The sequence below is a fragment of the Anas platyrhynchos genome, chromosome 21 (assembly GCF_047663525.1).
Source record: "Anas platyrhynchos isolate ZD024472 breed Pekin duck chromosome 21, IASCAAS_PekinDuck_T2T, whole genome shotgun sequence".
Classification (NCBI taxonomy): Eukaryota; Metazoa; Chordata; class Aves; order Anseriformes; family Anatidae; genus Anas; species Anas platyrhynchos.
In genome coordinates this window covers 18,502,837-18,530,709 of record NC_092607.1, presented here as the reverse complement: position 1 = coordinate 18,530,709, position 27,873 = coordinate 18,502,837, and the positions used below count along the sequence as shown (strand labels likewise).

At 44.2% G+C, this 27,873-nt stretch overlaps 2 protein-coding genes across 9 annotated transcripts; one reads left to right on the top strand and one right to left on the bottom strand.

The window, feature by feature from the left end:
• Window positions 1-544: 544 nt before the first annotated feature.
• Window positions 545-3,284, bottom strand: SNRPB (small nuclear ribonucleoprotein polypeptides B and B1). Its single transcript, XM_027472892.3, has 7 exons — window positions 3,131-3,284; window positions 2,891-3,042; window positions 2,223-2,334; window positions 1,814-1,966; window positions 1,253-1,391; window positions 972-1,097; window positions 545-730 (listed from the first exon to the last, which is right to left on the bottom strand). Exons 1-7 carry the CDS (start codon window positions 3,131-3,133, stop codon window positions 693-695), a joined length of 723 nt encoding a protein of 240 aa, XP_027328693.1. The 5' UTR covers window positions 3,134-3,284; the 3' UTR covers window positions 545-692.
• Window positions 3,285-3,430: 146 nt separating this feature from the next.
• On the top strand, window positions 3,431-27,856 carry ELMO2 (engulfment and cell motility 2). 8 transcript variants are annotated; one of them, XM_072026262.1, is made up of 25 exons: window positions 3,431-3,836; window positions 4,508-4,586; window positions 5,080-5,235; window positions 10,057-10,154; window positions 10,743-10,868; window positions 11,011-11,051; window positions 11,523-11,595; window positions 11,914-11,964; window positions 12,731-12,912; window positions 15,362-15,461; window positions 15,689-15,840; window positions 18,453-18,531; window positions 19,182-19,217; window positions 22,212-22,262; window positions 22,595-22,717; window positions 23,360-23,494; window positions 23,879-23,983; window positions 24,067-24,175; window positions 24,791-24,927; window positions 25,257-25,420; window positions 25,503-25,615; window positions 25,932-26,039; window positions 26,382-26,464; window positions 26,797-26,874; window positions 27,432-27,856. In XM_072026262.1, exons 5-25 carry the CDS (start codon window positions 10,791-10,793, stop codon window positions 27,630-27,632), a joined length of 2,199 nt encoding a protein of 732 aa, XP_071882363.1. In that variant the 5' UTR covers window positions 3,431-3,836; window positions 4,508-4,586; window positions 5,080-5,235; window positions 10,057-10,154; window positions 10,743-10,790; the 3' UTR covers window positions 27,633-27,856. The 8 variants fall into 8 exon arrangements, with proteins under 8 accessions (XP_071882363.1, XP_027328671.1, XP_071882364.1 ...); XM_027472870.3 differs by lacking the exon at window positions 5,080-5,235; XM_072026263.1 differs by lacking the exon at window positions 10,057-10,154.
• Window positions 27,857-27,873: the final 17 nt, after the last annotated feature.

Below are 27,873 nucleotides of genomic sequence, written 5' to 3'. Positions count from 1 at the left end.
AGAGGTAGAAAACAATTAGCATCTCTGGGATAGTCCATGAAGAAAGGATCATCTTAAACTGGGAGAAGTAGACAGCTTCTTTCTGACTGAAAAGAAAGCAGCTGTAAGGCAAGAAAAGACTGCAGCCAGAATAGTGTGCTTGATGTTAGTGTGAAATTAATGACAGGTCTGCTTATGCTAGCTTCGAGAAGCAGTGTGGCTCTATAAAGGTCAACCTGAGTTAGTGCAGGCTAAAAACCAGCATCTTAACAGATCACTGTTATTCACTCCACTGAATAAACCACACATTCTGATTAGTAACTTTTAATTTTGCAGAAATTTTAAACTTTTATTGTTACTTAGCTCTGCTAGCCATACCAATTGCTAGATTGATTTATTGTGCCTTGATTTCTATGGACACAGGTCAACATAGATTTAAGTGAGCCAGAAAAACTGTTCACAGCTTAGTTAGCTATAGGAATTGAGCTTTCGGTATGACCAAATTACAGAAGTGAAAGGTAACAGTTGCAGTCCTGCAAGAGCCCAGCACAGCAGTGACAAACTCTAGTTTTTTTTTCCAACTTTATTAAAAAGGGTAAACTTTACAAGCAGTAAATAGAAAATAATACATAGCAAAGGTGAAACAAATGGTACTGCTCAGTATATTCCCTTAACCAGTCTTCTCACAGTTTAAAGGTACATTAGACAGTATCTTATGGCCTTGGCGGACGCATGCCAGGTGGAGGGGGTCCTGAGAATAAAGAAAAGAGTTGAACATTCAACTTGAATCTCAAAGAGGACAGAGAAAGCAAAGCGAAACTGAGACCACCTTTTCCCCCCATTCCCAATGTGAGCTTGGGATCCTCTTTCAGCATGGATACATGTACTGACAACTAGCAGACCTAGGGAGCCACTGAAGTGCATTGTTTTTCAAGGATTTTCATTTATGCTACAGCTTCATACAGATTCTAGGCATTTAAGTTTCCACTAACCTCTCATTCCAGGGGGTGGTGGTCTCATGCCTGGTGGTGGCATTCCCATTGGAGCTCCTCTGCCAGGTGGCATGCCCATTGGTGGGCCCATAGGTGGTCTCATGCCTGGAGGAGGTCCCATCATTCCTTAAGCCAGAAAAAGAGCAAGCATATATGAAGTCTGATGGATATTTAGGCACCAACTGGATATCAGAATAATCTTCTTTAATACCAACTCTTCATCACCAATTTAGCCACATAATAAGACTTATTGCTGCCTTACTCTACAAAGTAATTCCTACCTGGAGGAGGTGCTCCTCTGCTCATGGGAGGAGGAGGACCTCCACGCCCTGGTGTGTACTGAGTAGGGGCTCCAGCTATGCTAGCTGTGGCTGCTGCTGCAGCAGCTGCAACTGTTCCACGTCCCTGAGGTGTCATCACCTGTCAACAACATAAAGAAGTTCACCAAGAAACACAGTATCTGCTTTACATGCTTAACTAGGTAACAAGCAGAACTTACATTCTTATTCCTTCAGAAAATTATCCCTGCCCATCCTCAACATTTTAAATAATGCCCCAAACCTATAGTACAAGTCCCTTAACATCACTTGAATTCTGTGCAGGAAGCTGCACTTTTCAAGCATTTTCTTTTACCAGATAAAATACAGAGTTCCTAGGCGGATCTAAAAAAAAAAAAAAAACACAACACAAAACACAAAGCAACCTCAAGCACCCTGGTACCAGAAGCTAAGATTGCATGCAGTTCTTCCACTCCACCATTTTTTTCCATCACATTAGCACTAAGTAAATGCCACCCCAGAAAATACTAGACAAGTCTTTTTTAACAAGCCACAGTATCTCACCTGTTGGGACGGTCCTCCCACTCCTCTGACAGGGCCAGCTAACCCTGCTGGAGCCTGGGGCATGGGTGCACCAGCTGGTACTCCCCTCCCTGCTGCTCTCCCAACTCCAGGTCCTCCAGCAGCTCCAGCAAGAGGCACACGGGCAATTCCAGTCTGAAAACAGATACCCCCCCCAAAAAAAAACAACATATCAAAGCAAAAATACTCAGGTCTTAGGAATCCCAACAGCCCTCCTCTGTCCAGTGAATGCCTGAGGCAGTGAATAGTCTAGAACTTCCTGCAGTGAAATTTGCTGAACCTAGAGTCACAACAGCATCTAGAAATCTAGGACAACGGCATAGCAGCAGTCTCCTGCAATTAGACAAAGTTATCTTCCTTTTCTCCTTAGATCTATGCTCATTCTCCTTACATCTTTTGGAGGTGGCCCTTCAACGGTCATGGACACCAGGTTTTCTCCTCGCAGCAGCACAAGACCAAGGACTCGTTTCTCCTCCCGCTCTGGCTGTTTTGAATTCTTAGGTCTAAGAGGAAAACAAAAAGAAAACATTACAAGACAAAGAAAAAAAAGCCACATTGTTCTTTAAACTTGCAATTGAAGACACAACTTGACTATTCCAGAGCTGAGAACCTACTGTAAAAAAAAAAAAAACACGTGTTTTTACATGCCCCAAGCTACAGAGAAGCTATATTTTACAAGCCCCACACATAGAGAAATCCAAACACAAGATACATATTTTCTCCATGAGCTTTTCCATGATGATTAATTGTTAACAGCGACTACAGCAGCATCACATAAGGGTACGTTTTGGTTAGGAAGAACTGAAACAGAAACGAGCACTTTGGAACAGGACAGTAAGAACCAAACGTTGCCAGTTTGGCCCCAGCGGTAGCGGGCTTTGAGAAGCCAGCCTTGCACAGGGCAGTGTGTACGCCGAGGCTTGCCGCGGCCGACCCCCGCCGTTCAGAGCGGCCCCGCCCGGCGGGCCCCCGCCACAGCAGCGCGGTACGGGGCTCTCGAGGGGGTCGCCCGGGGCTCCGCTCGCCGTCCCCGCCGCCCGGCACAAGGCTGCCGCTCACTTGATCTTGCGGAACTCGTCGCAGTCGCAGAGAATGAGGTTCATGTGCTTATCGAAGGCCTTGAAGGTGCCGATGAAGACGCGGCCGTCCTGCAGGATGCACCGCATGCGGTAGTCGATGTGCTGCAGCATCTTGCTGCTCTTTCCCACCGTCTGCAAGAGACCGCCGTTACCCGGAGTGCGGTGGCGGGCCAGGCCCGAGGCCCGCCGCCCCCCTCGCCGCGCGGAGCGCCCGGCTCACCATGGCTGCGGCGCTCCGCGATCCTCCCCGTCGCCACCGTCGCCGTCGCTCGCCCCCGACGCAGCCCCCGCTCTACCGGAAGCACCTCCGCGCGCCGGCCGCCACTTCCGCCCGCCCGCGGCACGCGGCTGCCCCCGGCACCGCCCCTTCCGCCGGGCGACGGACGCGTTTCCGCCGGCGGCGGGGGCGGAGCCGGCGGGCCTCGCCTGCTGGGTGGGCGCGGGGCGTTGACGGGGCGTGCGCCGCTCCTGGCGGGCGGGGCCGCGCTCGGCCGTGGCGCCCCCCCCCGGACGTTCCCTGCCAGCCCTGCGGCCGGCACGGCCAGGGGGAGGCTGCTCCGCTGGAGCCGGTCCCGGGGACCGGCATCGTTGGCCCGAGCAGCCGATGCGAACTGTCCCGCGCGGTGCCGGGAGGGCGGAGGGGCCCGGGGCGACTCGGTCCCCGTAGCGCGGGCAGCCCGCCCGGGGGCGGTGGCCGCCGGGGCCTTGCAGCGACCGCCGGGGCGGCCGGACCCGGCGGGGCGGGGCGGGGCCGGCCGCGGTCTCCATGGCAGCGCTCTGCGGGCGCGTGACGTCAGTGGGCGCGCCGCCAATGGGCGGTGAAGGCGGCTGACTGACAGCCGGCGGCGCCAGTGGCCTGCAGCGCCTCGGCGGGGCGGCCGGAGCTGCCGGGCGGCCGGAGCGCGCAGCGGCCGCGGCGGGGCCGGGTGAGCGCGGGGCGCGGGCGCGGGCGGGGGCGGGGGCCGGGGCCGGGGCCGGGGCCGGAGCCGGAGCGGGAGCGGGAGCTGGCCCGGGGCGGCGGCTGCTCGCGGTCGCTGCCGCTGCTTCCTCTCGGCCCTGCGGGGCCCGCCCGCGGTCCTTCCAGCCGGCGGCCCCGCCGCGAGGTTCCGGCCTGGTGGCGGCCGCCGCAGCGCTGCCGGGCCCACCCCGCGCCCTCCGCCGCAGGGGCCGGTGCGCTGGAGGCGCGAGGGGCCGCGCTGCCCTGGCTCTTGGTGAGGCCGGGGAGGGGCCGCGACTGGGCCTTCGTGCTCGCCCGGCTGCCTCCAGCCCGCGGGCCGAGAAGCCGCGTGAGAAGGGCGCTGCTCGCGGTTCCCGGCAGCCGAGCGGGCCCGAAATACTGAAGGGACAACGGCTCATCTGGAGAAAAAGTCCGCTCCTGAGAGGGGGCTTAGGCCCAAGATCCGGGTTCTGCTGCCTGGCCTTGCAGCCTTCTTGCAGCTCACTTGCATGATTAAAAATAATAAAAAAGCAGTTATTTCCGTCTGTCTGTTACCATTTGTTTCTGTGTTTCCTAGCAGATGTGTCCAACTGCGTTAGACTGGGTCTAGTGTCATAGACCGTCTTTAGTTTAGTGTTTTGTTTGTTTGTTTTTTTACAGCCAAAGCGCAGCCGTGGGCAGCTTTAGACCCCAGAGGCATCGGATCTGAGCCACCTGGTTCATTGGCTTCTCTAGTGGAGTACGTTTGTCTTTGCCTTTTAGATGAAATAACCTATAAGATTGTATGTAGTCCTCAGGTCGGACTTTGCTGTCTGCTGCCCTCTCCTGCTGCTTGGTCAAGGAAGCTGTTTTCTCTGCTTGCTCGTCCAGTTGGTCACTCTGCTAATGTCACTTCCACCTCACGTTTGGCCTGTTGGTACCACCATCTGGAGACTTGCTGAGAACTGACTAGGATGTCTTTTTGCATCTACAGGATTCAGAAGCTGCAGCTATTCACTGGTTAACTGGTGGATTCTACCAGGCAGCTTTTCTTTTTCATTGAATGTTCTTTCATCCTCCTCATTTTTATTCTGTGTGCAGCGCGCTTTGTTCTCTATCTGTAATGAAAAGATTGAGTTTGTGAATAGGGAAAGTCTGTTTAAAATACTCCACTTGTTTTAGCTTGCAGCTTCTCAGAAGTCTCTTGAATAGTGTGTTATGAGTGGCTCTGCTGACTTCTCCTTGCCTTGCAGCTACCCCTACACCACTGATTTGTATGAAGGACCTCACTCTGCAGAAACAGAGTGAATTCATCTTTGATGGATTTCAGCTTGGCTGCTCTCCCCCAGTATAAAACTGTGAGAATTGCTTACATGCTGTTTTTGAAAAGAATGTGCTGTGAGAGACCAGTAAGTAACTGATCACAACAATTACACAAAATTGCAACCTCTGTTTCTTCCCCAGAGCTTCTGAACAGTTGTTTTGTCAGATGTGTCACTAGGGCACTGCAGAATACCTATACTAATGTTTAACATCTGTCACCTCTCACGTCTGCAGACATACAGTAAAATCTTTCAAAGCACTCTTGTCAGACCGTCTCCTGGTAAGAGACTGGCCTGAAGTACACTTTTTTTTAATCTACTCTTTTCTTTCCTTTCCTCTGGAAAGCAGATACTGCTGAGCCACTTATCTGTGTAGGTCCTTCAAGGGTTTGTTTGACCTGACTGTCTGAAGTGTTTGGTACCTTTTTGGATTTTTAATTCCTACTTTTCTATGTTCTGTCTAGCTGATTCATTTTGATGTGTGCATCTCATCTTTGGTAGGCTGTTGTGGTATTTCTTCCATGGTACTGCTGTTGAACGAAATAGTCTATAAGCTATGTTTTATTCGCTTTGGTTGCTGTTCCTTGAATGTTGTTTGGAATAAGGATTTCTGGTTATGAGTATGTGCTTATAAATGGAAGAACTTAGGGGTACACACAGTCTTAATATATCATGGTAAATTATTTTCTGAGTTTGTATGAAGCTGAAAACTTTTTTGGAGTAGTGTATTAAAACTTGTTTGGTTTCTGTTTTCAGTGACAAGGATACTGAAGGAGCTGCAGGTAGAGTGTGTTGTCTGTAGGAGCTGCGAGGTAGCCTCTGTAGTAGTCCTTCTAGTGAAACAGGAGATTTTGTGTAGAATTTCTTAGAGCATCGATGTTTTTATTTTAATATGCAGTTCCTCTTGCTGAATGATTGCGTTCTTCACAAGAGAAAAGATAGATAAATTCTGTAAAGATTTGTAAAGGCTTCTGTGTTTAGTAATCTGGGTATTCTTGTTTTGGTGTATAAAACACTATTTCTTTGTGTTCTGGGACAGGCATTGTTGTAACTTGAATTCCTTACGTGGATGTCTTCAGTAGCAACTTGCAATGTAAGTTGCAGTATAAATAAAGGACTATGACTGTACTGTAAGAGGCTAAAGGGAAAAGTGGTATTAGTCAGACGCCAATTAATTATGGATATATTAGTTGAGTGTTGCAGATTCAGTTGTAAATAGTGGAAGAAATAGGTGATCTTTGAGCCTTGCCTCTTCACGTTTGCAGTGCCTTGAAAGCTGAATGCTGAATCATAAAATCACAGAATGGCTCAGCTTGGAAAGGGCCTTACAGATCACCCAGTTCCAACCCCCTCCCATGGGTAGGGGTGTGCCACCCACCAGATCAGGTTGCTCAGGGCCTTGTCCAACCTGGCCTTGAACATCTCCAGGGATGGGGCATCCACAGCTTCTCTGGGCAGCCTGTGTCAGTGCCTCACCACCCTCCGAGTGAAGGATTTCCTCCTAACCTCTAATCTAAATCTCCCCTCTTTTAATTTAAAACCTTTCCCCCTTGTCCTGTCATTATCTGCCCAAGCAAAAAGTTGCTCTCCATCTTTTTTATAAGCCCCCTTGAAATACTGAAAAGATGCATAAAGGTTGCCCCTGAGCTTTCTCTTCTCCAGGCTGAACAGCCCCAGCTCTCAATCACCACCCTCGAGTTCCTGGCCACTCCTCTGTTGATGCAGCCCTGGATGCAGTTAGCCTTCTGGACTGCAAGCGTGTGTTTAGATGGCTTCTAGTCATGAGTTAGTTCATTTGTGGAAGAAGTAATTATCTCTTCCGTTACTGCAAGCTGTTCTGATTATTGAAGACAGTGTGTGATTATGATTTTTCAGGCCTTCAGGTTTAAGTCATTTCAGGCTTTAGTTCCAGAATGGAGATCAGTGAGTGGAAATTGCATATCATTTGTGAATTGCCTGTCTGTTGCTATACTTCACTGGTAGAAATCTGTATGTCCTACAGATCCGGAGCTGTCATGTAAGTTGGGTATTTTGTCTAGAGAATCTGTACAGAGCTGTGTTACTTCTTGTATACTAGTAATTGTCATAATGGACTTAAAGAATTAGCCCCAAACAAGTGTAACTCATCAGCTATTGCTGCAAAAGTCATATGAAAGTTTGAATAATATGGGGGAGAGGGAAGGTTAAGGGAAAGGAAGTGAGAAAGATTGATTCATAGTTTTTTATTAGGTTCATCCATTTATTTCTGAGACAAAATGGCTAATGCTACAGTTTTTTGCTTCAGCAGACATTCTTGATTCTACTTGGTTTTATTACAGTGTACTTGGATGTTAGAGAAAATCATATTTTTAGGATCAGGAGGGACTCCTCAGTTGTAGTATGGCATGCCTGGGAGACCTTTTATGTCCTCAGAAATAGCAGGTATTGGACATTGACTTAGGAACAGAGTGAGGATAGGTGGTATGGGTATCGCATAGGCTCACTGTGGATACTAGCCATAATAATCAGTGCTGCAGTCTTCTAAATATATCTGGGTTCAAGGCATTCCTGTTCTGCAGATCCCTACAGGCTTTGTTCTGCTTATTCAATGAGGCAAGGGGCTATTCTGGTCCCGGGTTCTTAGTGCTTTTTCGGTCCCTGAATTCTTAATTTAGTTTGGACAAAAGAAGGTCATCTGCCTCAAGAATGAGCATAGAAGAAAGGAGTTGGGTCCAATTTACTGGTTGCAATGGGTATGAAAATAGTACCAGCAACTGTGTATGAGTTTATGGTTAGAAGCATCCTGAGAATGTGTTTGCTGCACGTTAACATGTCTCTTAGCAAAGAGTAAAATGTTTGTATGTTTCCCTCCTGGAGTGAGAGACTTTGGAGACAATGTTTACAAAGGACAGCATACAGTCAGTGCTTCCTGTTTGTGAACTAGCCTACCTCTAGGGCGGCACAGGCTTCTTTGAAATACTAATCTAACTGAGCTCTCAGCTGAGCAGTCTTCCTTCGTGTGACCTCAACTTGTTCAAGCTAGAGTTTTTTACCTGGTGTACCTTCTTTGAGGGACACTGCCATTGTCAAGAGGGTTAATTTTTTTTATCCAGAGAGAATCTTGTAGAGGTAGATGGTTTGGTTGTCTTCCCTCCATTATTAGGAAGCAAAATACCAGGTGTTGTTTGTGCAACTGGTTGACTCTAATGTGCAATTTTGTATGATGAGAATCATAAACGTTTTTCTGTTATTGTCATTAATGCCTACCTTTTCAGCCTGATGGGGTCACTGAGTCTGTTGCTTTTCGAAGGCCAGCTCTTTCTTAAAGTTAGTCTGAACTAGTCCTGTGCTGCTTATCTCAAAGGATGGAGACTTTATTTTGAAAAACTGGCAAAGCTGAATCTAACTTGAGTGGATTATGGGTGGTTCAACTTGACAGGTACTTTTCCACATGAATTGTGTTTAGTTTTAATCATTTTCTGGTTGTAAGAAAATGTAAACAGCTCTTGGGATTGATGCTAAAAAGAAAGGAGAAAGTTGGAAGGAGCAGTAAGACTGTATTAATCTCTGTGAGTAGGGATAAAACTGCATTTTCAGAATATCATGAAATTTAGAACTTGGTTTGCCAGATAGTTTCCAGTGGGTGGGATGGTAGTGGACCGGATTCAGCTGTCATAAGAGTGGTGGAGGATGGTGTTCCTGTGCCCATGTCATTTCCAGTCTCCTTTATAGGATGGCTGAGGACCCAGATAGTTTTAGAGTTCAAGATTCCTGTGTCCTGCAGGAACTGCAGAGACCTTCAGAAGGGTTTCTTGTGGTAAACAGTGCTTGGTTTAATAGGAAAATAACTCTCACCAGAAAGTGCCTTCGTTGTAAAGCAAGTATTTATGATCTAGTGGGGACTTGAGGGTAAGGCTAGCTGCAGTGGTAACACTGAGCATTTCCAGGAGGTGCTGTGAAAAAAATGCTAAACTTGCACCCCTCGTTCTTAATTCCACAGGTAGGAGTGATGGTAATGTTGTGACCATCTAAGAAGACTGCACCAGGAGGCTGTAATGTCCTTTTCTAGGCTTGGAAACAGAGAAAGGAAAGACACAGCTTGCACACTGTCTTAAAACTGTGGCTAGGAAGTTTCCTGAACTGGAGTGAGAAGATAGTCACAGGGGGTTGTGTGTGTATGGAGGCAGAGAAACATTAGCATGCATGAGTTTTCGTATCTGTCCATGGAGTTATACCAGTCTCTGCTAGGGAAGGAAGAGGCATGTGAGCTTCGTTAATTGAGATCATCTGTGGATCTCTAGGCTAACATCCTACATGGGCTAGGCATACACACCTTCTGTGGCAGACTCAGCAAAATTTTTTTAGAAGTGCTGTGTCCCAGCACAGTCATGTAGACCAGCTTCCTGGGCCAGGTATCTGCCAGCTTGGTCTCTGCTGATCCATGGAAAGGTCTCTCCTCTGCACTCCCTTCTATAAGTTGTTTGCCTAGCATCAGGAAAACTCCAAAGGTGGCTGTTCTACCTTTGTCTTAGCATCTCTTTCCCAGTTGATTGAGTAAGTCATGCAAATATGTTAATCATGAAGCAGTGTCCCTGCTCTGTATCATCTCTCCTCTGTTCTGGGAAAGGGGGATTGGGTTGTCACAACAGCAGCTCCCATAGGATCTATGGAATTGTACTTTAGATGCTTATCATCTCTGTCTGGATATACTGGAAATTGAGTCTTAGGAAGAGTTCTTAAGGACAGGACTTCTGCGGCCAGTCAGTTCTCATGTTTGGAAGCGTGAAGCTGTTGCACCTGAGAACTGTTGGTAAGGGTCATCTCTCTCCAATGTGACTTTCTCTCCATGGCTTTGTGGGAGACAGTAGGGCAACTCCCTCTGCCTAGGAGAGGGTTAAAAAGGAACTGAACAAGTACATTTCTTTACAGCCTCTTAGCTACCAGATGAAGCACAAACCAGCGTGTCTGACAGCTGTCTGGAACCAAACCCTGAACGCAAGCTCTTAAGGCAGATAAAGGAGTGAAAGGTAGACCTCCAGAGCAAATGTTAACTTTTCTTCTTTAATGAATACTTGCGTTTTGAAATTACGATGTTATAGAAAGGGAAAGGAATAAAGCTAACTACCACTACTCTGCATAGGAGCCTGTTTCAGTATCCTGAGTAGATCAAGGTATCTTAAGAAATGTGATAAGGGTATCAATAATCACCAGCCCATGGGAGGGAGGCTACCTGGTCTGTACGCTCCTTCCCTCACATACAGATAGTAGCTGAGTTTAGGGAGCTATTACTTTACTGTCCTCAAAGCTGACCTGGCAGTGCAGAGAGAGATGGTAGAAGACAGGGCTTTGCTAATCAGAGAGTTAGTCTGTCTTGTATGAGTACCCTAACAAGCTCTCAGAAATATTCATTAGGGATAACATTAGGCATAACATTTCACAATGTGCTGTTTTAGTATGAGGCCTTGGTCCCAGGTACACTGGATGTTTTGTCCATATTGATGAGGCCCACCAAACCATAATGCTGGTCTTCTGTATCTTTTTGAAACTTGATGTCAGGTGCAATGTAACAATTCAAATAACTATCAGAGAGCTCTCACTGTCTTTTCTCTTAACAGGTGTGGAGTTGTATGCTGTTGTAAAGGCATCTGCAGGAGTCTGGAGCAATGCCACCACCTTCAGACATTGTGAAAGTAGCTGTTGAGTGGCCAGGTGCTAATGCTCAGCTGCTGGAAATTGATCAGGTGAGACACAGTAACCAGATGGTGGAGGAGTCTGTTTCTTCCACGCACTATAACTTTGATGCTGGAGTGTGGAAAGCATAGAAATAGTTCCTTTCTGATTGAGAGGAACACGGCTACTGAGAGCTCTCTCTGTCTCTTCTAGAAAAGGCCTCTTGCATCTATCATCAAGGAGGTCTGTGATGGGTAAGTCTAGTTCCTTTGGGAACCCTTGTGGAGGAAGTCTGTTCCTCTGACAAGTCTTGCTGGGGTACTGTGGAAAGTCTCTGCTGATGGTTGTCAATGTGCTGCTAGTGTTATCCTTGCAGCCTGCTGTAGTTTTGGCCACAGAATGGGCCTGGGCGTATGTCAGAAGAAATGTACTCCTGGAATACCAAGGCTTTGCATCTTTATTCCACTTCTGAGTGTATGTGTGTGCCCCCAGCCTTGGCATCTCTGAAGATTGGCCCAAGTGCAGGCATCTTGAGAAATTCCACAGAAAGTGACTTAGAGTAGTCTGAAGCCCCTTCTCCCCAAAAGTAATATCCTTTCTTTTCCTTTTGGGAGACTTAGTTTCCTGTGCTAAGGCTTTGCTTGGAAGTTTTTTCACCCTCCTGCAATCAAGCTGCTGTTCCTAATTGAGAGGAAGAAGAAACTCACATATCCTTCCTCTTCCAGGTGGTCACTGCCAAACCCTGAATACTACACCTTACGATATGCTGATGGTCCTCAGCTGTACATCACAGAGCAGGTCAGTCTGAGAGAAAGCAATTTGCTGACATTCAAGGCAAAAGTGGAAGATGCACTGGACTAGTATCACAGAGCAATACTGTCGCTAATCCTGGAGGGGCAGCGTCTACTATCAGAATACAGACTTGAATGGTGTCATTCAGCTGAGGAACCTTGCACTTCTCCCTTTGAATGCCTATAGGTGCAAGGACCCAATGGTCCAATTCAATATGTTCACCAGGGCTGTGTGGTATAAGAACCCCTTGTGCATGCAAATCTGCACTGTAGATCCAGTTATGTTGCTTTTTCCCATTTCTCTGTAGTTTCTGTTTTCTTTCAGACTCGCTGTGACATCAAGAATGGAACAATCCTACAGCTGGCAGTCTCCCCGGTAAACACTTCCTCACATCCCTTTTTCTCAGTAGCTGTCCTACTATGGTAGGCTCTTCTTGCCTCTCATCTCTTCCTTTTTCTCCCAGAATTGTTGGGGGCTTACCTTTACTGTGGGCCATTCTGCTCAGTGAAGCATATACTCTTGTTTTCCTTCCTGGTTGTGGTGCATATCTTTCTTTTGAATGCTCTGCCTTTGTATAGGTCTTTCTGTAAATAAATCCCAAAAATACGTTTATTTTATGTTATTTACTTGCTGTAGCTTCCTTCTAAGAAAATTCTTAAACCTTCTTGGGCAACTGTCACTAGTTGCAAATGGGTAGAACAGGAAGAAGTTACTTTGACAAGAGATGGTTGAGAGGACATAATTGATTCGTGTTTGAGAAATCTTACAGAATGTCATGTGTGTACCTAAAATGAACTTGTGTTTCTCTTTGAATGAGAGATATTTTTTAAAATATGTTTCTTTAATGGTTTCAGTCCAGATTTCTGTATCCACTTCCAATCATCTCATGAAGAACAAAAACATGCTATTTTACACATTAGGGTAAATGCTATTTATTGCTGTCTGCAACTGTTGTCAAGAATAGCCTTTTCTTATTTCATCTTAAACTTGGTGATCATTCCTGCTACTTACTCTGTCAATGGCTTGTATCTCTAGCTTTTCTCTGTGTTCTGCCCATCTGTAGTCTTCTCACAGAATGTTGCCGATGTTGGCAGGACTCAGTCTACAGTCTGTAACAAGCATTATCCTTATATATTCCCAGTCTAGGGCAGCTCGCCAGCTGATGGAGAGGATCCAGTCACACAGCATGGACACTCGACTGGATGCCATGAAAGAATTGGCTAAACTTTCAGCAGATGTGACCTTTGCCACAGAGTTTATCAACATGGAAGGGATTACAGTGCTGACACGGCTTGTGGAGAGTGGGACCAAGCTTCTGTCCCAGTAAGTTTACTGTATTCCAGGACTCTGGAGCAGGGCTGTTAAGTTAATTAAACAGGGCCTCAGTCGGGGGCTAATTTGCTTTCTGAAGTGGCATTAGGCAGCTAACCTCATAGCAAATGCATCAGAAGAATTGACATAAAGGCCAAAGGTTTGTTTATCTCAGGAAATGGAAAGGACTAAGGAATGCGTATAAGGGAAAGTATAACTCCGCCATCTTCAACAGTTTCCAACTTATGAATTTTCTGAGCAGAATTTTTATCTCCTTAAGAACCTTTGGGCATTTCTTCCATCTTTTGGCATCTATAGTAGTACTATGTGGAAGGAAGTTTCATGTTTACTTGTTACTGGCTCTTGGGAAATTTGTTTGTAACTTTTCATTGTTTTGGAACCTGGCTATTTAATTTCTACCCTTTTATCTGTTGTCCTTTAGTCAGTTATTAATGCAAGAAAGGGCTTTGTTTTCACCAACCCCCATCTGCTAACAGGTATTTTTATTTTATTTTTGTTTGCTTTTGTTTTGTTTTTGTTTTTGCTTGCTGTTAATGGAAGCACCTCCTAAAAAATCTTTTTTGAAGTCTAGAGTCAAACTTACCTGTTCTCATCCTGTCTTACTGACTTCTTCTGTGCTTCACTATGTGGTAGGTTAACCGTGGCTGGCAGCCAGATGCCCACCAAGCTTCTCTCACTCCCCTCTCCTACAGGACAGGGGGAGAAAATCAGATGAAAAAGCTTGTGCGTTGAGAGAAAGACAAGTTACCACGCACTATCATGGGCAGAACAGACTTGACTTGGGAGTTGCAGTTCTTCAAGAACTGCTTCAGCATGGGTCTTTTCCTCAGAGTGCAGTCCTTTGGGAACAGACTGCTCCAGCATGGGTATCCCATGGGCCACAGTTTCTGCCAGCAGCATGCTCCAGCATAGATTCTCCATGGGCTGCACCTTCCTTTAGGACACATCCTCCACCTGCTGTGGTGTGCAGTCCTCTGTGGGCTGTAGTATTTGTAGCTGCCCTGTCATGGTCTTCCAAGGGCTGCTGGGGACAACCAGCATTAGCATGGTCTTCTCCATTGGCTACAGGGGAATGCTCTCTGATGCCTGAAGCACCTCCTTTCCCTCCTTCACAGACCTCGGTGTCTTCAGAGTTATTTCTCTCATATTTTTCTCATTCTCCTCTCAGCTGCCATGCAGTGTAGGTTTTGTTTTGTTTTGTTGTTATTTTAATACCTTTTGTGACATCTGTTTCCAGAGAGGCACTACCAGTGCTGCTGACGACATAGCTTTGGTTAGTGTCACGTTCATCACACAGCTGCCTGGGACTGGCTGAGTCGCACCCCCAGCAGCCCCAGCTTCTCCTTGCAGCCCTCCTGCTCCAAACACCTTGCTGTAGTTTGACAGTAGTGTATCTTAGTTCTTTTTGGAATTCTTTGAATATTGTCTGTTCCTGTACATCTGTTTTTCATATTTTATGGCTTGTTCTTGAGGTTTCTCCAAGCACATTCATGCTGAACTCTGATGCAAATAATTTTACTTGGCTTTTCCACTCCAGTTGTTCTCTCATTGGAAGCACTTTAAAAGTCTTGATAAATTATTGTTGCTACACTTACTGATCATCTATTTTTGATTTATTAGCAAATAATATTTTCAGCATATCTCATGGTCATTTTTTCCCTTCACTGTTCTGGTTTTGTATTAAATTTTCCACAATTCGTGCTGTGCTTTAGTTTTGTTTGAAGCCAAGTTCCACTGTTCACAGCATGACATGTTTTTTTGTTTTTTTTTCTCTGGTGTTAAAACACTTTAGTTGTTTTTTGTGCATTTGTAAAGGGCTTATCCTTTCCAAAGATTTCTGCATTTTTTATGCAATAATTTTCTCTGGAGCTCAAATATGATGACTGTTGAAAAACATAGTATTTACAGATGGTTTAAATTTTCAGTTGATCATCTTCCGCTTTTCAAGTTGGTCTTGTCAGTTTCCGCTTTTCAAGTTGGTCTTTTTGTAACTGTCTGTCCCTATGATGGATATCCTGTGTTTTGTTGTTGTTGTTTATTGTTCTTTTTCTCCCATGAAAATGTTGAATTTGAGTAGTGATTCTGTGTATTGCCCAGGAATAAACACAGCATTCTTTCTTCTGTTCTTGCATCGCTACTGTTATTCCTTTGACTGGCTGGGTGCTGATCCAGGAGATTGTGTCTTTGGTGGCAGGACTAGGGAGTTATTGTTGCTGGTTTTAATTTGTGCTTGTAAACAGAAAAAAAATAAAATAGGATTACACAGAACAATAAAATTCTCTTCTTAAATGCAAACAATTTGTTGGTCCCTAAGCTGACAAACTGCAGTATATTGTATTAGGAAAAGATGGTGGTGTTTTTCTCTTATTCAGCTTGGACAGGCTTCTTCCTTGCTACCAAACTACTAACTTGCTTGTAACTGCATTCTTCATTTTCTTAGTTACAGTGAAATGTTGGCTTTCACCTTGACTGCCTTCTTGGAGCTCATGGACCATGGTATTGTCTCCTGGGACATGGTTTCAATAACCTTCATCAAACAGGTAAGTTTGGGTCAAGGGGGTCAGTGCAGACTATTTTATTTTGAGCTTTAACGAAGCATCCAATACCTGCATGGTGACTGTGAGAGGCTGAGTAATGATTGAGAGCCCAGTACAATCTTACAATTTTAGCCCAGCTTTCTGAACCATATTTCTCTCAGCTTGTCTCATTCAGCACAAGATTTCCTGGATGTGGGCATATGTTGACCTAATGGTTCATCTGGTTTTAGATTGCAGGGTATGTGAGTCAGCCTATGGTAGATGTCTCCATACTCCAACGATCCCTAGCCATTCTAGAAAGCATGGTGTTGAACAGTCAGACTCTGTATCAGAAGATAGCAGAAGAGATCACCGTGGGGCAGCTCATTTCTCATCTGCAAGTGTGAGTATCCACCAAACAGTGTTGTGATTTAAATCAATTTTATGAATCTCTTAATTTGAAAATATGTCCTTTTATGTTTTAAATACATAAAGGTGCTATTTTGAAGGTATTACTGATATGATGTCTTATTTGAAGAGTTCTAACGTTTAAAATGGGGAAAAAACAAGAGATGGTCCTAGAAAAATGTAATCTGTAAGCACTTAAGGTTGTGAGTATGTCTTACAGATATTCTGCCTAAACAGCAGCAGAGGTATGTTCGGTGTTAGAACAAACCCCTCAGTATGTTTTACTAAAACAGAAATTATAAAGCTGAAATAGCATACTCCTTGCAGAACGAAGTGTTTGTGAGAACTTCTTCAGGTTTTCTGTTCGTTAACTAAGGTCAAATGCATGAGCATTTTATGCCCACAGTTGACACATAGTTTGCACTACAGTTTAGTTAAAATACAGTTCCTTGATTAAGAGTTATTAATTATATTCACAAATGGAGTTTTCTGCATTTTCCAAGTCAAAAGGTTTGAGAAAACAAACTACTTAGATCGCTTACAAGTGCATGTTTCTCTTTTTATGGAAGAGTAGAACTGAACTAGATAAACAACTGTAAAAGCTGTATATTCCTTGGTCAGAAACAGATGATTTAGAAAGAGGAGAAGAGAAGGAGGGAGGAAAGCAAGAAAAGCCATTGTTCTCTTCCTTGATATGTGGGATGAAAAACAGATGATTAACTCTTTGATTCTAGTAGACACAGTTTAAACATGGGCGAAGGTGGCAGATGAGTAGATGCAGAAGCTTAGGGAAGTATTATTTTTAAGTAAGTTGCTGAAGATAGTTTCTGTGTGTGAAATACTGTGGAAAGAGGCTGCAGAGTGAGTCAGAATTTGCAGTGCTTGTTTGGCAAGGGTATGAATAGGGAAGAATACTTAACAGAGGATAGAATCTGGAAGAACAGGACCGTGGAAATAAGTCTGAAAGGGATGAGTTAGAAGAGGAAAACTTAATTTAAAAATTGTTTTGCTATGTTAAAAAGCAAACTGTGTGGTGAAAGCAAGCCCCAGAAAGGAGGGTAGAACAGGTGAAGTGACATTTCAGAGACCTGCAGATCTTGGAGGCCCAGGGTAAACCTAGAATGATGCAAGAACGTTTATTTGAAATACGGCAGATTGATCAGAATGAGGAAGACTTGGAGGGAACAGTAGAAAAGAAAATATAGTTGTTACCCACAGATATACCATGGATAAATGCCAAAGTGGGAAAATAAGTATTTACGCTAAAAGATGTTTTAGCTTTAGAAGTTTTATAAAAAAGCACGTGTGTGTGTATTTGTTTAGGTGATGTACTGGATCTGTGTTAATCAAAAGATCTTGAAGTTCTGCAGAACTCTCCCAGGAGTCATAGAAAACTGAAAACAAAACTGAATTTGATCGAGAATCTTGAATCAAGATGGGGGTGAAAAACAGTGTGATCAGCACTCAGAAACTTACTGAAAACATTACAAGTGAAACCACATGCTGTGCGTGGTTTGGGACGGGACTAAGCAACCTTTACCTCAAGAGGCTCTTCGGTGACAATAAGAAAATGGCATGGGTTGGGCCCATGACATGAGGTTGGAGGGCAATGCCATAAATAGAGGCATGCTTCTACATCAGTTACATTGGCAGAGATGAAAGTGTTCAGTGGCTTCTATCAACACAGTGAGAAAAATGACATGCTTCACTTAAGTTTATAGCTGTAGCTATATAATAGACTGCAGTATAGCTAGGTTTTAAAGAGATAATTTCAGCAGAGAAAATTAACTGCGGTGTTGCTAGACACTGAGATCTGCTGGGCTGCAGTTTGCATGGTCTTTTGAATAATGGAGCTATCTAGACATTGGGGAAAAAAAATCTTTACTATGAGTGTGGCCAGACACTGGAACAGGCTTCCTAGCGAGGTGTTTGCCCTGTGCTTGTCAGTGTTCGAGAGGTATTTAGATAATGACCATAATAATATGCTTCAACTTTTGGTTAGCCCTGAAGTGGTCGGGCAGTTGGGCTTGATGATCTTTGTAGGTCCCTTCCAACTAAATTATTCCATTCAGTTGACAATTTGTCAGATTTTATAATCATAGAATCATTAAGGTTGGGAAAGATCTCCAACATCATCTGGTCCAACCATCCCCCGACCACCATCACCACCCAATAAACCATGTCCCTAAGCACCATGTCCAACCTTCCCTTAAACTCCCCCAGGGACAGTGAGTCCACCACCTCCCTGGGCAACCTGTTCCAATGTCTGACTGCTCTTTCTAAGAAGAAATGTGTCCTAATTTCCAACCTAAACCTTCCCTGGCACAAATTGAGACCATTTCCTCCAGTCCTCTCGCAGGTTATCTGCAAGAAGAGGCCAACACTCATCCTCACTACTTCCTTTCAGGTAGTTGTAGACAGCAGTAAGGTCTCCCCTGAGCCTCCTTAGTTCTCATGAAAGGTTGGATGACATAAAAGTAGATTACCTGAATCCACTGAAATGCAAGAGAGCTGCAGTAAATGTTTTTACATGAAAGTAAAGCAGCAAGCCATAGTTTTCTATCTGCATGTTCTCTTCTTATGAGCTTCCCATTACTGTTTCTGCAGCTCAAACCAAGAGATCCAGACATATGCCATTGCCCTGATTAATGCCCTCTTTCTGAAGGCACCTGAGGACAAGAGACAGGTTTGTAGCTGCTTACTGACATTAAACCTGAATGATGGTTTCTAGCTTACTTCATGGTTTACCTTTATCCCTCAGAAATTGAATTGTCTGGGCAAGGCAGGCCTCAAACCTTGCCAAGCACTTAAACAGCTATTTCAGTGTAGCAGCACAGGGGTAAAAAATGCTATCCTATTAATAATGTGTTCTCAGGCTGCACATCTTTGTTTAGGAGATGCTCAGAAAGGGATTTGAAAGGCCTTGAGACAGAAAAAAAAAATAAAATAAATCTATGCAGCATGGAAACTTCTTGAAGAAACTGAATTCTGTATGGGAGATGAAGGAAGAGGAAGGCTGTGAGTAGTGTCCTTGGTGTTCTAGGTGCTTACTTAACCAAAAACAAACAAGCAAACAAAAAAACACTTAAGTTATATGGGGCTATTCCTGCTGGCAAATGTGAGAAATGAAACACCTGCTCTGAGGAAACCCCTGACATCTCAGCTACATGCAAGATGTGCATATGTCTGTATTGTGTAGCTTTTCTGTGTTAAGCCTTTCTTCTCTAGTGCCCTGTTTGTCTTCTTTTTTTTTTTTTTTTTTTTTTTTTCCTGGACTCAACTCTGAGCTAAATCCTGTCTGCTTCTCTTTGTGCCTTTTTTGCTTTCTGCCAGCAGGACAAGCTGCTTAACCCTCTAGACCTGCCCATCACTGTAAGTAACTCGAGGCTGGGGGCTGGTCACGTGGAACTGTAGGCATGATAGCTTTTCTCCAGTTACGCTTCCTTGCATCATAGAGACCATGCATAAAAGCTTCAGATAGTGGATGAGCCTAGGGAAAAGAATGGGAGGATTCCTGGGAATGGACTCAGAGGGAAGAAGAATCAGTGGCAAGAGAAAATTGAATGACCTTTTGTGCGCACAAAATACTAAAGATGATCATGAAAGGCTTGCTTTTACTTTGGAAACTGATACAATAAGACTAATCACATGCACCAATTTTAAAACTGGAGATGGTTCTGTAGACATCTGTCTCTTTAAACATAAAGCCTGAGTCTATCCCACAAATCTAGCCTTAGTGTTAGTTGAATATCCACCCAAGTCTTCATGAAGGTAGATATTTATCTGTGAAGAGCAGTCACAAAATATACTGCAGAGGAGTCACAAAATTTTCTGGGGGCTAGAGCATAAATTCTGCCTAATCTATGACCTCCTTAATGGGGGTTGTACTAAGAGAAAGTTTGGGTTGTTTCTTTTTTTTTTGTTGTTTGCTTTTTTTTTTTTTTTGGCCTCATACTATTTCCGAGGGAATCGCCACTCTCATTAATAGGTTGATTTGAGACCCTCTGTATCTTGAAGTTCTGGTGTATTTCTTAGGTTTTCTGGGTGGCATAGAGAATTCTCTAATTTTGCCAAAGATGAGTGCCATCGGGAGTGAAACAATAGCCTCAGTAAACTTTACATAATATCCAAAATTAATCGATATGTTTAACACATGAAAATGAGGAAGAGCATACTACTCCTCTGTTAGTAATTTGGCTCAGATAATAAACTTCATAGCAAACAAAATTCTAAGGAATCTTTTTTTTTTTCTTTTTATTTTCCTCCCTTGAACACAATCCACATGGTAACACAGGGCAATGAAGACTATTACATGATGAGAGCATCTTTCATATAGAGGCTGATAGACATAGCATTGCTCAGCCTGAAGAAGAGAAAGCTTGAGGGGATCTTACCAAAGTGTATATATATCAGATGGAAGGGAATAAAGAAGAGGGAGCCTGACTCTTCTCATTAGTGCTTATTGACGGGACAAGAGGCAATAGTCAAAGTTTAAAACCTGGGAAATTCCCCCCTGAGCACAAGGGAAAGCAGTCTTAATACGGGGGTAGTCAAACACCAGCACATATTACCTAGAGAAGTTGTGTAGTCTCTGTTAGTGGAGATACTGAAAACATGACTAGACACTCTTCTGAGCAACTTGATCTTGAGCTGACGTTTCTTGAACCAGGGGATTAGAATTGATAACCTCAATAGGCCCCTTCCAACCTAAATGATTTTGTGTTTCCATGACCCTGTCAGGCAGCAAATGGTTATTATTGGACTCTGCTAAAAAATAGATCCTTTGGCAGTGGTTAGGCTGTGTGTCCCCTCATGCTTCTTACTATGCTATTCAGAATCATTTAATTGTCTTCATCCTTCCCACTGTTTGTGCTTCAGTCACCTGTTACTTGGTCCCATGTGCAAACTAATTCCTTTAGGGTAAGAATTGTGTTGCATGCATGAACAATTCTAACAACAGGTATTACTCTATTAGAGTAATGTTTCCTATCAGTCATAGTTAAAAATAATGACTTGGAAGGCAATCTGAAATCACTTCCTACTTCGTTTAGATGCTTCTTAGGTATCTTCCACCCAAGCACTGACTCATTTTGGTTGTAACATGAGTGTCACTTAACTTGGCAGCCACTGTGGCTTGACTGTAAGTCAGCGTAGAGCACTCTTCTTTTCAAAGTTTTCTTCTTGGAGCAAAAAAGATCATAGGGACTCAGAATGAGGTCAATATACATATTTTAACCATGCTCCTTATGTAACCTGTGAAGAGCAGGGTTGATGTGAGCAGTTGGAACTGTCTTGGGTTGCTCAGAATGTGCTGCTGATTGAATGGAATTGACTAAGACTGCACATCTGTTTCCAATTCTCAATCTGTGCTGCATGGGACTGTGAAGAGATCTGGAACTGACAGTTCTTTTGGACTTCTTCCAGATGACATATCACCCAACAGATTTTTCTTACCCAAAGATGTTGCTTCTAACAGCAACCTTAAGATAACGTTCCATCTTGACATCAGCGCTTGCGCTGCTCACCTTGCAGGTGTAATGAGATTGCTGGTATTTCAAAAGGTGCATCTTCACAAGGGAAGTCCAACTGCATAGGTTTTTGCAAGTGCATGTGCAGTTGGTCCCAGAATTGAAAGCTAGCAGCAGATATTTGCATGTTTGACATCACGACTTGATGGTTGGGAAACCCTCCTCATCTGGGGAAGGAAGCCATATAATAAATGGGTAACTGGAAGGTTTTCTTTAAGCATGAAATTCAACTACGCCTCCCACCCCTTTTTTTTTTTGTATGCTGGAGTGGTTTTGAACATTGTCTTTAAACTGATTTCTAAACGGCTCTTTAGGAACTGAGACAAAAGGAAATATAAATTTCAGTGGGAGGGTTTTGAGATAGATGAGAACTGCACACTGTGTCCTCCAGTCCTTGTTCTCTTGGGTATAGAAATAGAATATAATACCTAGCTATAGAAGGCTGCAAAACACTAATTGAAGGAACCTTTTATAGATCACAGATTCTCTGGGCAGCCCATAGTATACTCCCTGCAGCCATATGTCCTGATGCAGAGGTATCATTAGATGTCCAGTCTTAAGCTAAATTTTCTTCTGTTCTTGGGTTACCTTAGAGCCTTCCTTCATATTAATGATGTTTGTGGGCTCATCCATGAGTTGGGCCATAGTAAAGAAGACCCTAGCATCCCAACTTAATGCTTGCTTTGTGGTGAGACCCCATGCTAAATTGACAATCTGTGGTGAAAGCACTTCGTCAGTGCTGTCTCCAATTCATAGGTATCAGTCTTTCTCTCTTTTCCATATGATGTGGACTTCTTATATTTCACTCATTTTTGTTTCACCTTTAAATCCCCAACAGGAAATGGCTAATGCATTTGCCCAGAAGCACCTGAGGTCTATAATCTTGAACGTGAGTATGTCCAGAATGGCAGAGTATTTACTAATGTTTTCTCAATAGAAGTGTCACTTGTGCAGAGTGTAAATTCTGCTGCCCTCAGGGCATTTCTAGAAAAGTGACTCTTTCAAAGGTGAAATTGGAGTCACTTGTTCAAAAGAGAGTTAATCAGCATGCTTCTTCCTGCTGTTAGAGAGCATTAACGCTATGCTTCTGATGAAATATGGAAGTTAAACAGTTGAATTGTCCTGTACAGAGATATACATGCAACCTGCCATGTGCTTGCAGCTAACACCTCAGTGTCGGTCTGTATTATTTTCATTCCTACCCTATCCTTTATTTTGCAGCATGTGATCAGAGGAAACCGCCCAATTAAAACAGAAATGGCACATCAGCTGTATGTGCTACAGGTTCTGACTTTCAATCTCCTGGAAGAGAGAATGATGACCAAGATGGATCCCAATGATCAGGTCACTATTAGAGCTGAGTAAGAGTTGATAGAATAGAAGCTATAAGGGGACTTATTCCTAAGATGCTTTGCTCTATGGAGTTTGTATAGACTTTGCATATAGTTTTGAAACTACTCACATTGTGGTCTTTGAGATTCCGGTATGCTCATGACTAACCTGCTGTATGTGATGGGGCTTTTCTAGTTATAAGTGGTTGCTGCAAGCCATGTATTCCTTTCTTGATCTCTGTGATTCCAGCTGTCAAACTGATTCCTCTGCCTCTATTGAGGGCATTTGCTTTTATCTGATACTTTGCCTTGCAATATGCAGGGAAGCCAGGCACTTATTAAAATGTCCGTTACTTAGTTCTTATATGCATAGAAGTCTTGAATGAAAAATACCTTAACGTTACCTAAATGAAATGCCTAGAAATTGCCTTTACATAAGCTTGGGTCAGTTAAAACAAAATGCAAATGAACTTTTTGTTTTATCCAATATACTTGCCATTTTGAAGTGGAATGTCTTGTTTAATGTAATGTTAATGACCTTTGGCACCTCTGTGTTCACTACATGAGCTCTGGAGAGAGGTGGGACTGCATTATGTGAAAACAGTGCCCTACTGGTTGCTTATGTGTTACTGTTTCCCTCCCTTCTGTCCTTCAGGCACAGAGAGACATCATATTTGAGCTGAGAAGAATTGCATTTGATGCAGAATCTGACAGCAACACCATCCCTGGCAGCGGAACAGAAAAACGCAAAGCAATGTACACCAAGGACTACAAGATGCTGGGATTCACTGTATGCATTTAGAGAGAGTGGTGGGGAAAAAGAAACAGAAAGAGCTGTTTGCTTCACCATGCTTCTGTTATCTGGGTTTTAGAAACTCAGCTAAACTCAGACTCCCAGAGAAGATTATTATGAACTTGCTATTTGGATGAATGTCAGGGCTTGTTAGGCACATCCTCTGAAGATACCTACTTACCCATTCTGTGAAGAACTCAGAATCAGCCTCTCTTCTAGGAAGTTCAGATAGCATTGTCAGCAAATGTCCATGGTTACCTTTTGGATAGATGTGAAGGAGTGCTTGATGGACAGGTTGTTGTAAAATTAATTCAAGAAAGGTTCTTACAACATTTCTTTGGGCTAATTTCTTTGGGTTCTTTCTGCACTCTCTTTTCACAGAATCACATCAATCCAGCCATGGATTTTACTCAGACTCCTCCAGGGATGCTGGCATTGGATAACATGCTGTACTTGGCCAAATTTCATCAAGACACCTATATCCGGGTAAATGAAACTGCTGTTCTATACAGATACAAACACCTTGGCAACTCTTCTGGCTCACTGTTTGTTGCATCCTCCTTCTGCAGATTGTTCTGGAGAACAGCAGTCGAGAAGATAAGCATGAGTGTCCCTTTGGACGCAGTGCCATTGAGCTTACCAGGATGCTTTGTGAGATTCTGCAAGTTGGAGAACTCCGTAAGTAACATTACCTCATCTTCCTGAGTTGCTGGGCTGAGGATTGCTGGGGTAACTTACAGGCTGGCCTGTAAGTTATACATTGGTCTCATTTCTGCCTTGTTAGGGCAGTGGCAGCTTGGAATTGCATTATAAGTGTCCCCATTATAATACCAGTATTGAAGTTAAATAAGAAATTTTGTTGTGTGGACTCTAGTTCTCCTTAAAATCTGACAGAAGTGGAAGGCTTCAGCAGGGCACTATATAAAAACCATTCTAGAAACCATCATAAACTTATGTTTAGTAGCTCAGACCGTCTCAAAGTATTTGGAGACTATTAGCAACTGGAAGAAATTTTGTCAGAGGAAAAACAGTAAAAACTGCAAGCAGTCATTGGGGGGACTAGTCCGAAAGGGGGACATTAGTCACAGAAGCTTGTATGAAGAAGTGTGGGGCTAGTTGCCATTCCCAACAGGGACTGTCTATGGGGAGACAAAGCACTGAACTGTCTTCATCTCTTTTGAGTAAGTACTATTGTACACCATTGGCTTCTTGTCACTGTAGTGGATTTTAGATGCTCTTAGTAGTTTGTGTGCTGTATGTTCACATGGTTGTGGTTTCTGTTTATTCCTGAAGCCAATGAAGGCCGGAATGACTATCACCCCATGTTTTTCACCCATGACCGTGCATTTGAGGAGCTGTTTGCCATCTGCATCCAGCTGTTGAACAAGACCTGGAAAGAAATGAGGGCGACAGCAGAAGATTTTAATAAGGTCAGAGTGAGGAGAGCAGTTTTTTGTATAATCTTCTGCAGAACAGTGAGTTTGTTCAGCCTTGGTTGAGTGACAAATACATTTGGTTAAAGAGAAGGGTATGACAGGGCATTGATGTGGGCTGTAAGGGGGAGGATTGTCCGAACTTTTATTTGGTATGACCCGAGATCATCCTTTGTTCGTCTGGATCTTCAAAGCCACTGATATATTGACACTCCTGGCCATGGTTATTTTATGTCTGTTCTTTGACACTGAACTCTGCACTGGTTCTCTGCTGCTGTTAAACAACAAGAATGTGACTTGCTTTTCACCCTGACCAAACACTTTAGGTTATGCAGGTTGTGAGGGAACAGATCACACGGGCTCTCCCATCCAAACCCAACTCTTTGGACCAGTTCAAGAGCAAACTGCGCAGCCTAAGCTATTCTGAGATTCTGCGACTACGCCAGTCTGAGAGGATGAGCCAGGATGACTTCCAGTCACCACCTATTGTGTAAGTGCCTAACAAAAGCAATTGCCTTCTATGCTTGCTGTTATCTCTAGTTCCTGCTTAGTTTTCCATATTTGATCACCAGGGAGCTCAGAGAGAAAATACAGCCTGAGATCTTGGAGCTGATAAAACAACAGCGCCTGAACAGGCTCTGTGAGGGAAGTAGTTTCCGAAAAATTGGAAATCGCAGAAGGCAAGGTAAGATGATGAATGTCTACTGCATCTCTTCATGTGAAGAACTGTAGGCAAATAATACCTAATGGATTAACCTGGGAGTAATGTTGCTGGAAAGGGAAGCTGATTACCTGGTCTTACCTGATTACCTGTACCAGACAATAGTTTGGGATGGAACAGAAGTTAATTTCTAAGAATACAGCTATCCCCTTATGAACAGGAAGTAATGCTGAGGAATTGGAGTAGAGGGGTTGGGTTGGGGAGACCGTAACAACATATTGGCTGTAAGATCTTGTGTGAATAATCTTGCTCAGTTTAGACTACTTTCTATGTTTTCCAGAAAGATTTTGGTATTGTCGCCTGGCTCTGAATCACAAGGTGTTACACTATGGGGATCTGGAAGATAACGCCCAGGGGGAAGTGACCTTTGAATCACTGCAGGAAAAAAGTAAGTCCTAATTACTATGTTCTGAGCCCACTGTGTCTTGTTCTGTGCACTGCCATCTAGCGGCTGTTTTGAGTACCATCTCGAAGGAGAGAGAAAAGCTGTGGCTGAAGCTCATAACTGCAATAAGATCAGTTTTCGATCCTTGCACAAACTCTTTTTGTCTTGGCAATTGCTTGGTATTTCTTATGATAGCCAACTGTAGGGACGTGCTACGAGTAACATATTTTGGAAAACTGCAGTAATGAACTACAAAACCAGGAAAAATGCACAGCTGCAAAGACAAAATTCTGTCCCTTCCTGGTTATGATTTCCTTTGTGCAAGTTTTACTTTTTTATTGTTAGTTCCAGTTGCAGACATCAAAGCCATTGTCACAGGGAAGGACTGTCCACACATGAAGGAGAAAAGTGCATTGAAACAGAACAAGGTAAGTGTTCCGTTTTTGCCTATACATAATACCTAACGTTATAGAGATGAAAACTGGCAGTAAGCAAGAGGAGCAGATAGTTTTCCAAATTGCAACTTTCCTGGTGTATTATTTGCAAAAATCCATCTAATATCTCTGCCTTTTCCTAGTTCTAGTTTGTGATTGCAGGGTGCTGTGAGCATAGTCTGGGTTTGCTATAGGCCACAGTGACTGAAAATACTACTATGGGAAAGTGTGCTGAGCTGCAGCAAGACAGCCACTCTTGTGTTAGCAGGTTGAAGGTGCTGTGATATTTTGTTCAGTTAATGAGCAAAAAATTCTCTTCCATTCAGGAAGTGTTAGAATTGGCCTTCTCGATATTATATGATCCTGATGAGACCTTGAACTTCATTGCACCCAACAAATATGAGGTAAGAAGCACAGTAGTTAATATGTGTCATAGAATCTCCCAGGTTGGAAGGGACCAACACATATTGAGTCCAACTCCTAGCTCCCCCCAGGACCACCCAAAAATCAAACCGTATTTCTAAGTGTGGTCCAAACACTTGAATGCTGTCAGACTTGATGCTGTGACCACTGCCCTGGGGAGTGAAGGAATAGAATAAAAAATAATGAAGTCTACTTTACTTTAGGAAATTGAGAAGGATTGGTTGCTTTTCAAAGGCATGATGATAAGTTCTTTCTTTCTGGTCAGTTGTTCCTTCTTTACTGTTCTATAAAACGCCGACTCCTAAAATGGATTTGCTTTCTCTGCTGTTACACCACGATCACAACTCTTGCCCCTCTTGCTGGAGCCATAAGCTCATGCTTACCTCTCAGTTTTTAATTTACATGGGCCATGTCTGCTCACCCCCCTCTTTTTCCCTGCCCCCTTGATTAACCCCCTCCTACGTTACCTATTCTGGAGCTGTATCAGGAGCATGTGTCGCTTATGCGTGGAGGTGTCAGTTACCCTTCTTCTCTACAGTACTGTATCTGGATCGATGGGCTTAACGCTCTCCTGGGGAAGGACATGTCCAGTGAGCTAACTAAGAGTGACCTGGACACGTTGCTGAGCATGGAAATGAAGCTGAGGCTCCTGGACTTGGAGAACATCCAGATCCCCGAAGCACCGCCACCCATCCCCAAGGAGCCGAGCAGCTACGACTTCGTGTACCACTACGGCTGACGGGGACTCCGCCCGCGGCGGGCGCCTGGCGCTGCGGCTCCCCGCGCGGCGCCTGAGCCGAGGCGCCCGCAGCCGCCTGAGGGCGCCCCGCTGCCCGCCCGGCCCGCAGCCCTTCCCTCCGCGCCAGAGCCGCCGACCCGCGGCGGGGCGGGCTGCGCGGCTGCCTCGCGCCCGCGCGCCTTTTGTACGCGTCCCAATAATAACCAGCAGCACGGCCCTGCCTCCCCGCGCCTCCCTCCTT

Coding starts and splice junctions, on each gene's coding strand:
- SNRPB (XM_027472892.3), bottom strand. Junction 2,335..2,890: donor GACGAGTTCCGCAAGATCAA/GTGAGCGGCAGC, acceptor TTTTCCTCTTAG/ACCTAAGAATTCAAAACAGC. Junction 1,098..1,252: donor CAGAGGAGCACCTCCTCCAG/GTAGGAATTACT, acceptor TTCTGGCTTAAG/GAATGATGGGACCTCCTCCA.
- ELMO2 (XM_027472874.3), top strand. CDS start 10,791: ATGCCACCACCTTCAGACATTGTGAAAGTAGCTGTTGAGTGGCCAGGT. Junction 18,532..19,181: donor CACCTGAGGACAAGAGACAG/GTTTGTAGCTGC, acceptor TTCTGCCAGCAG/GACAAGCTGCTTAACCCTCT. Junction 19,218..22,211: donor CTCTAGACCTGCCCATCACT/GTAAGTAACTCG, acceptor AATCCCCAACAG/GAAATGGCTAATGCATTTGC.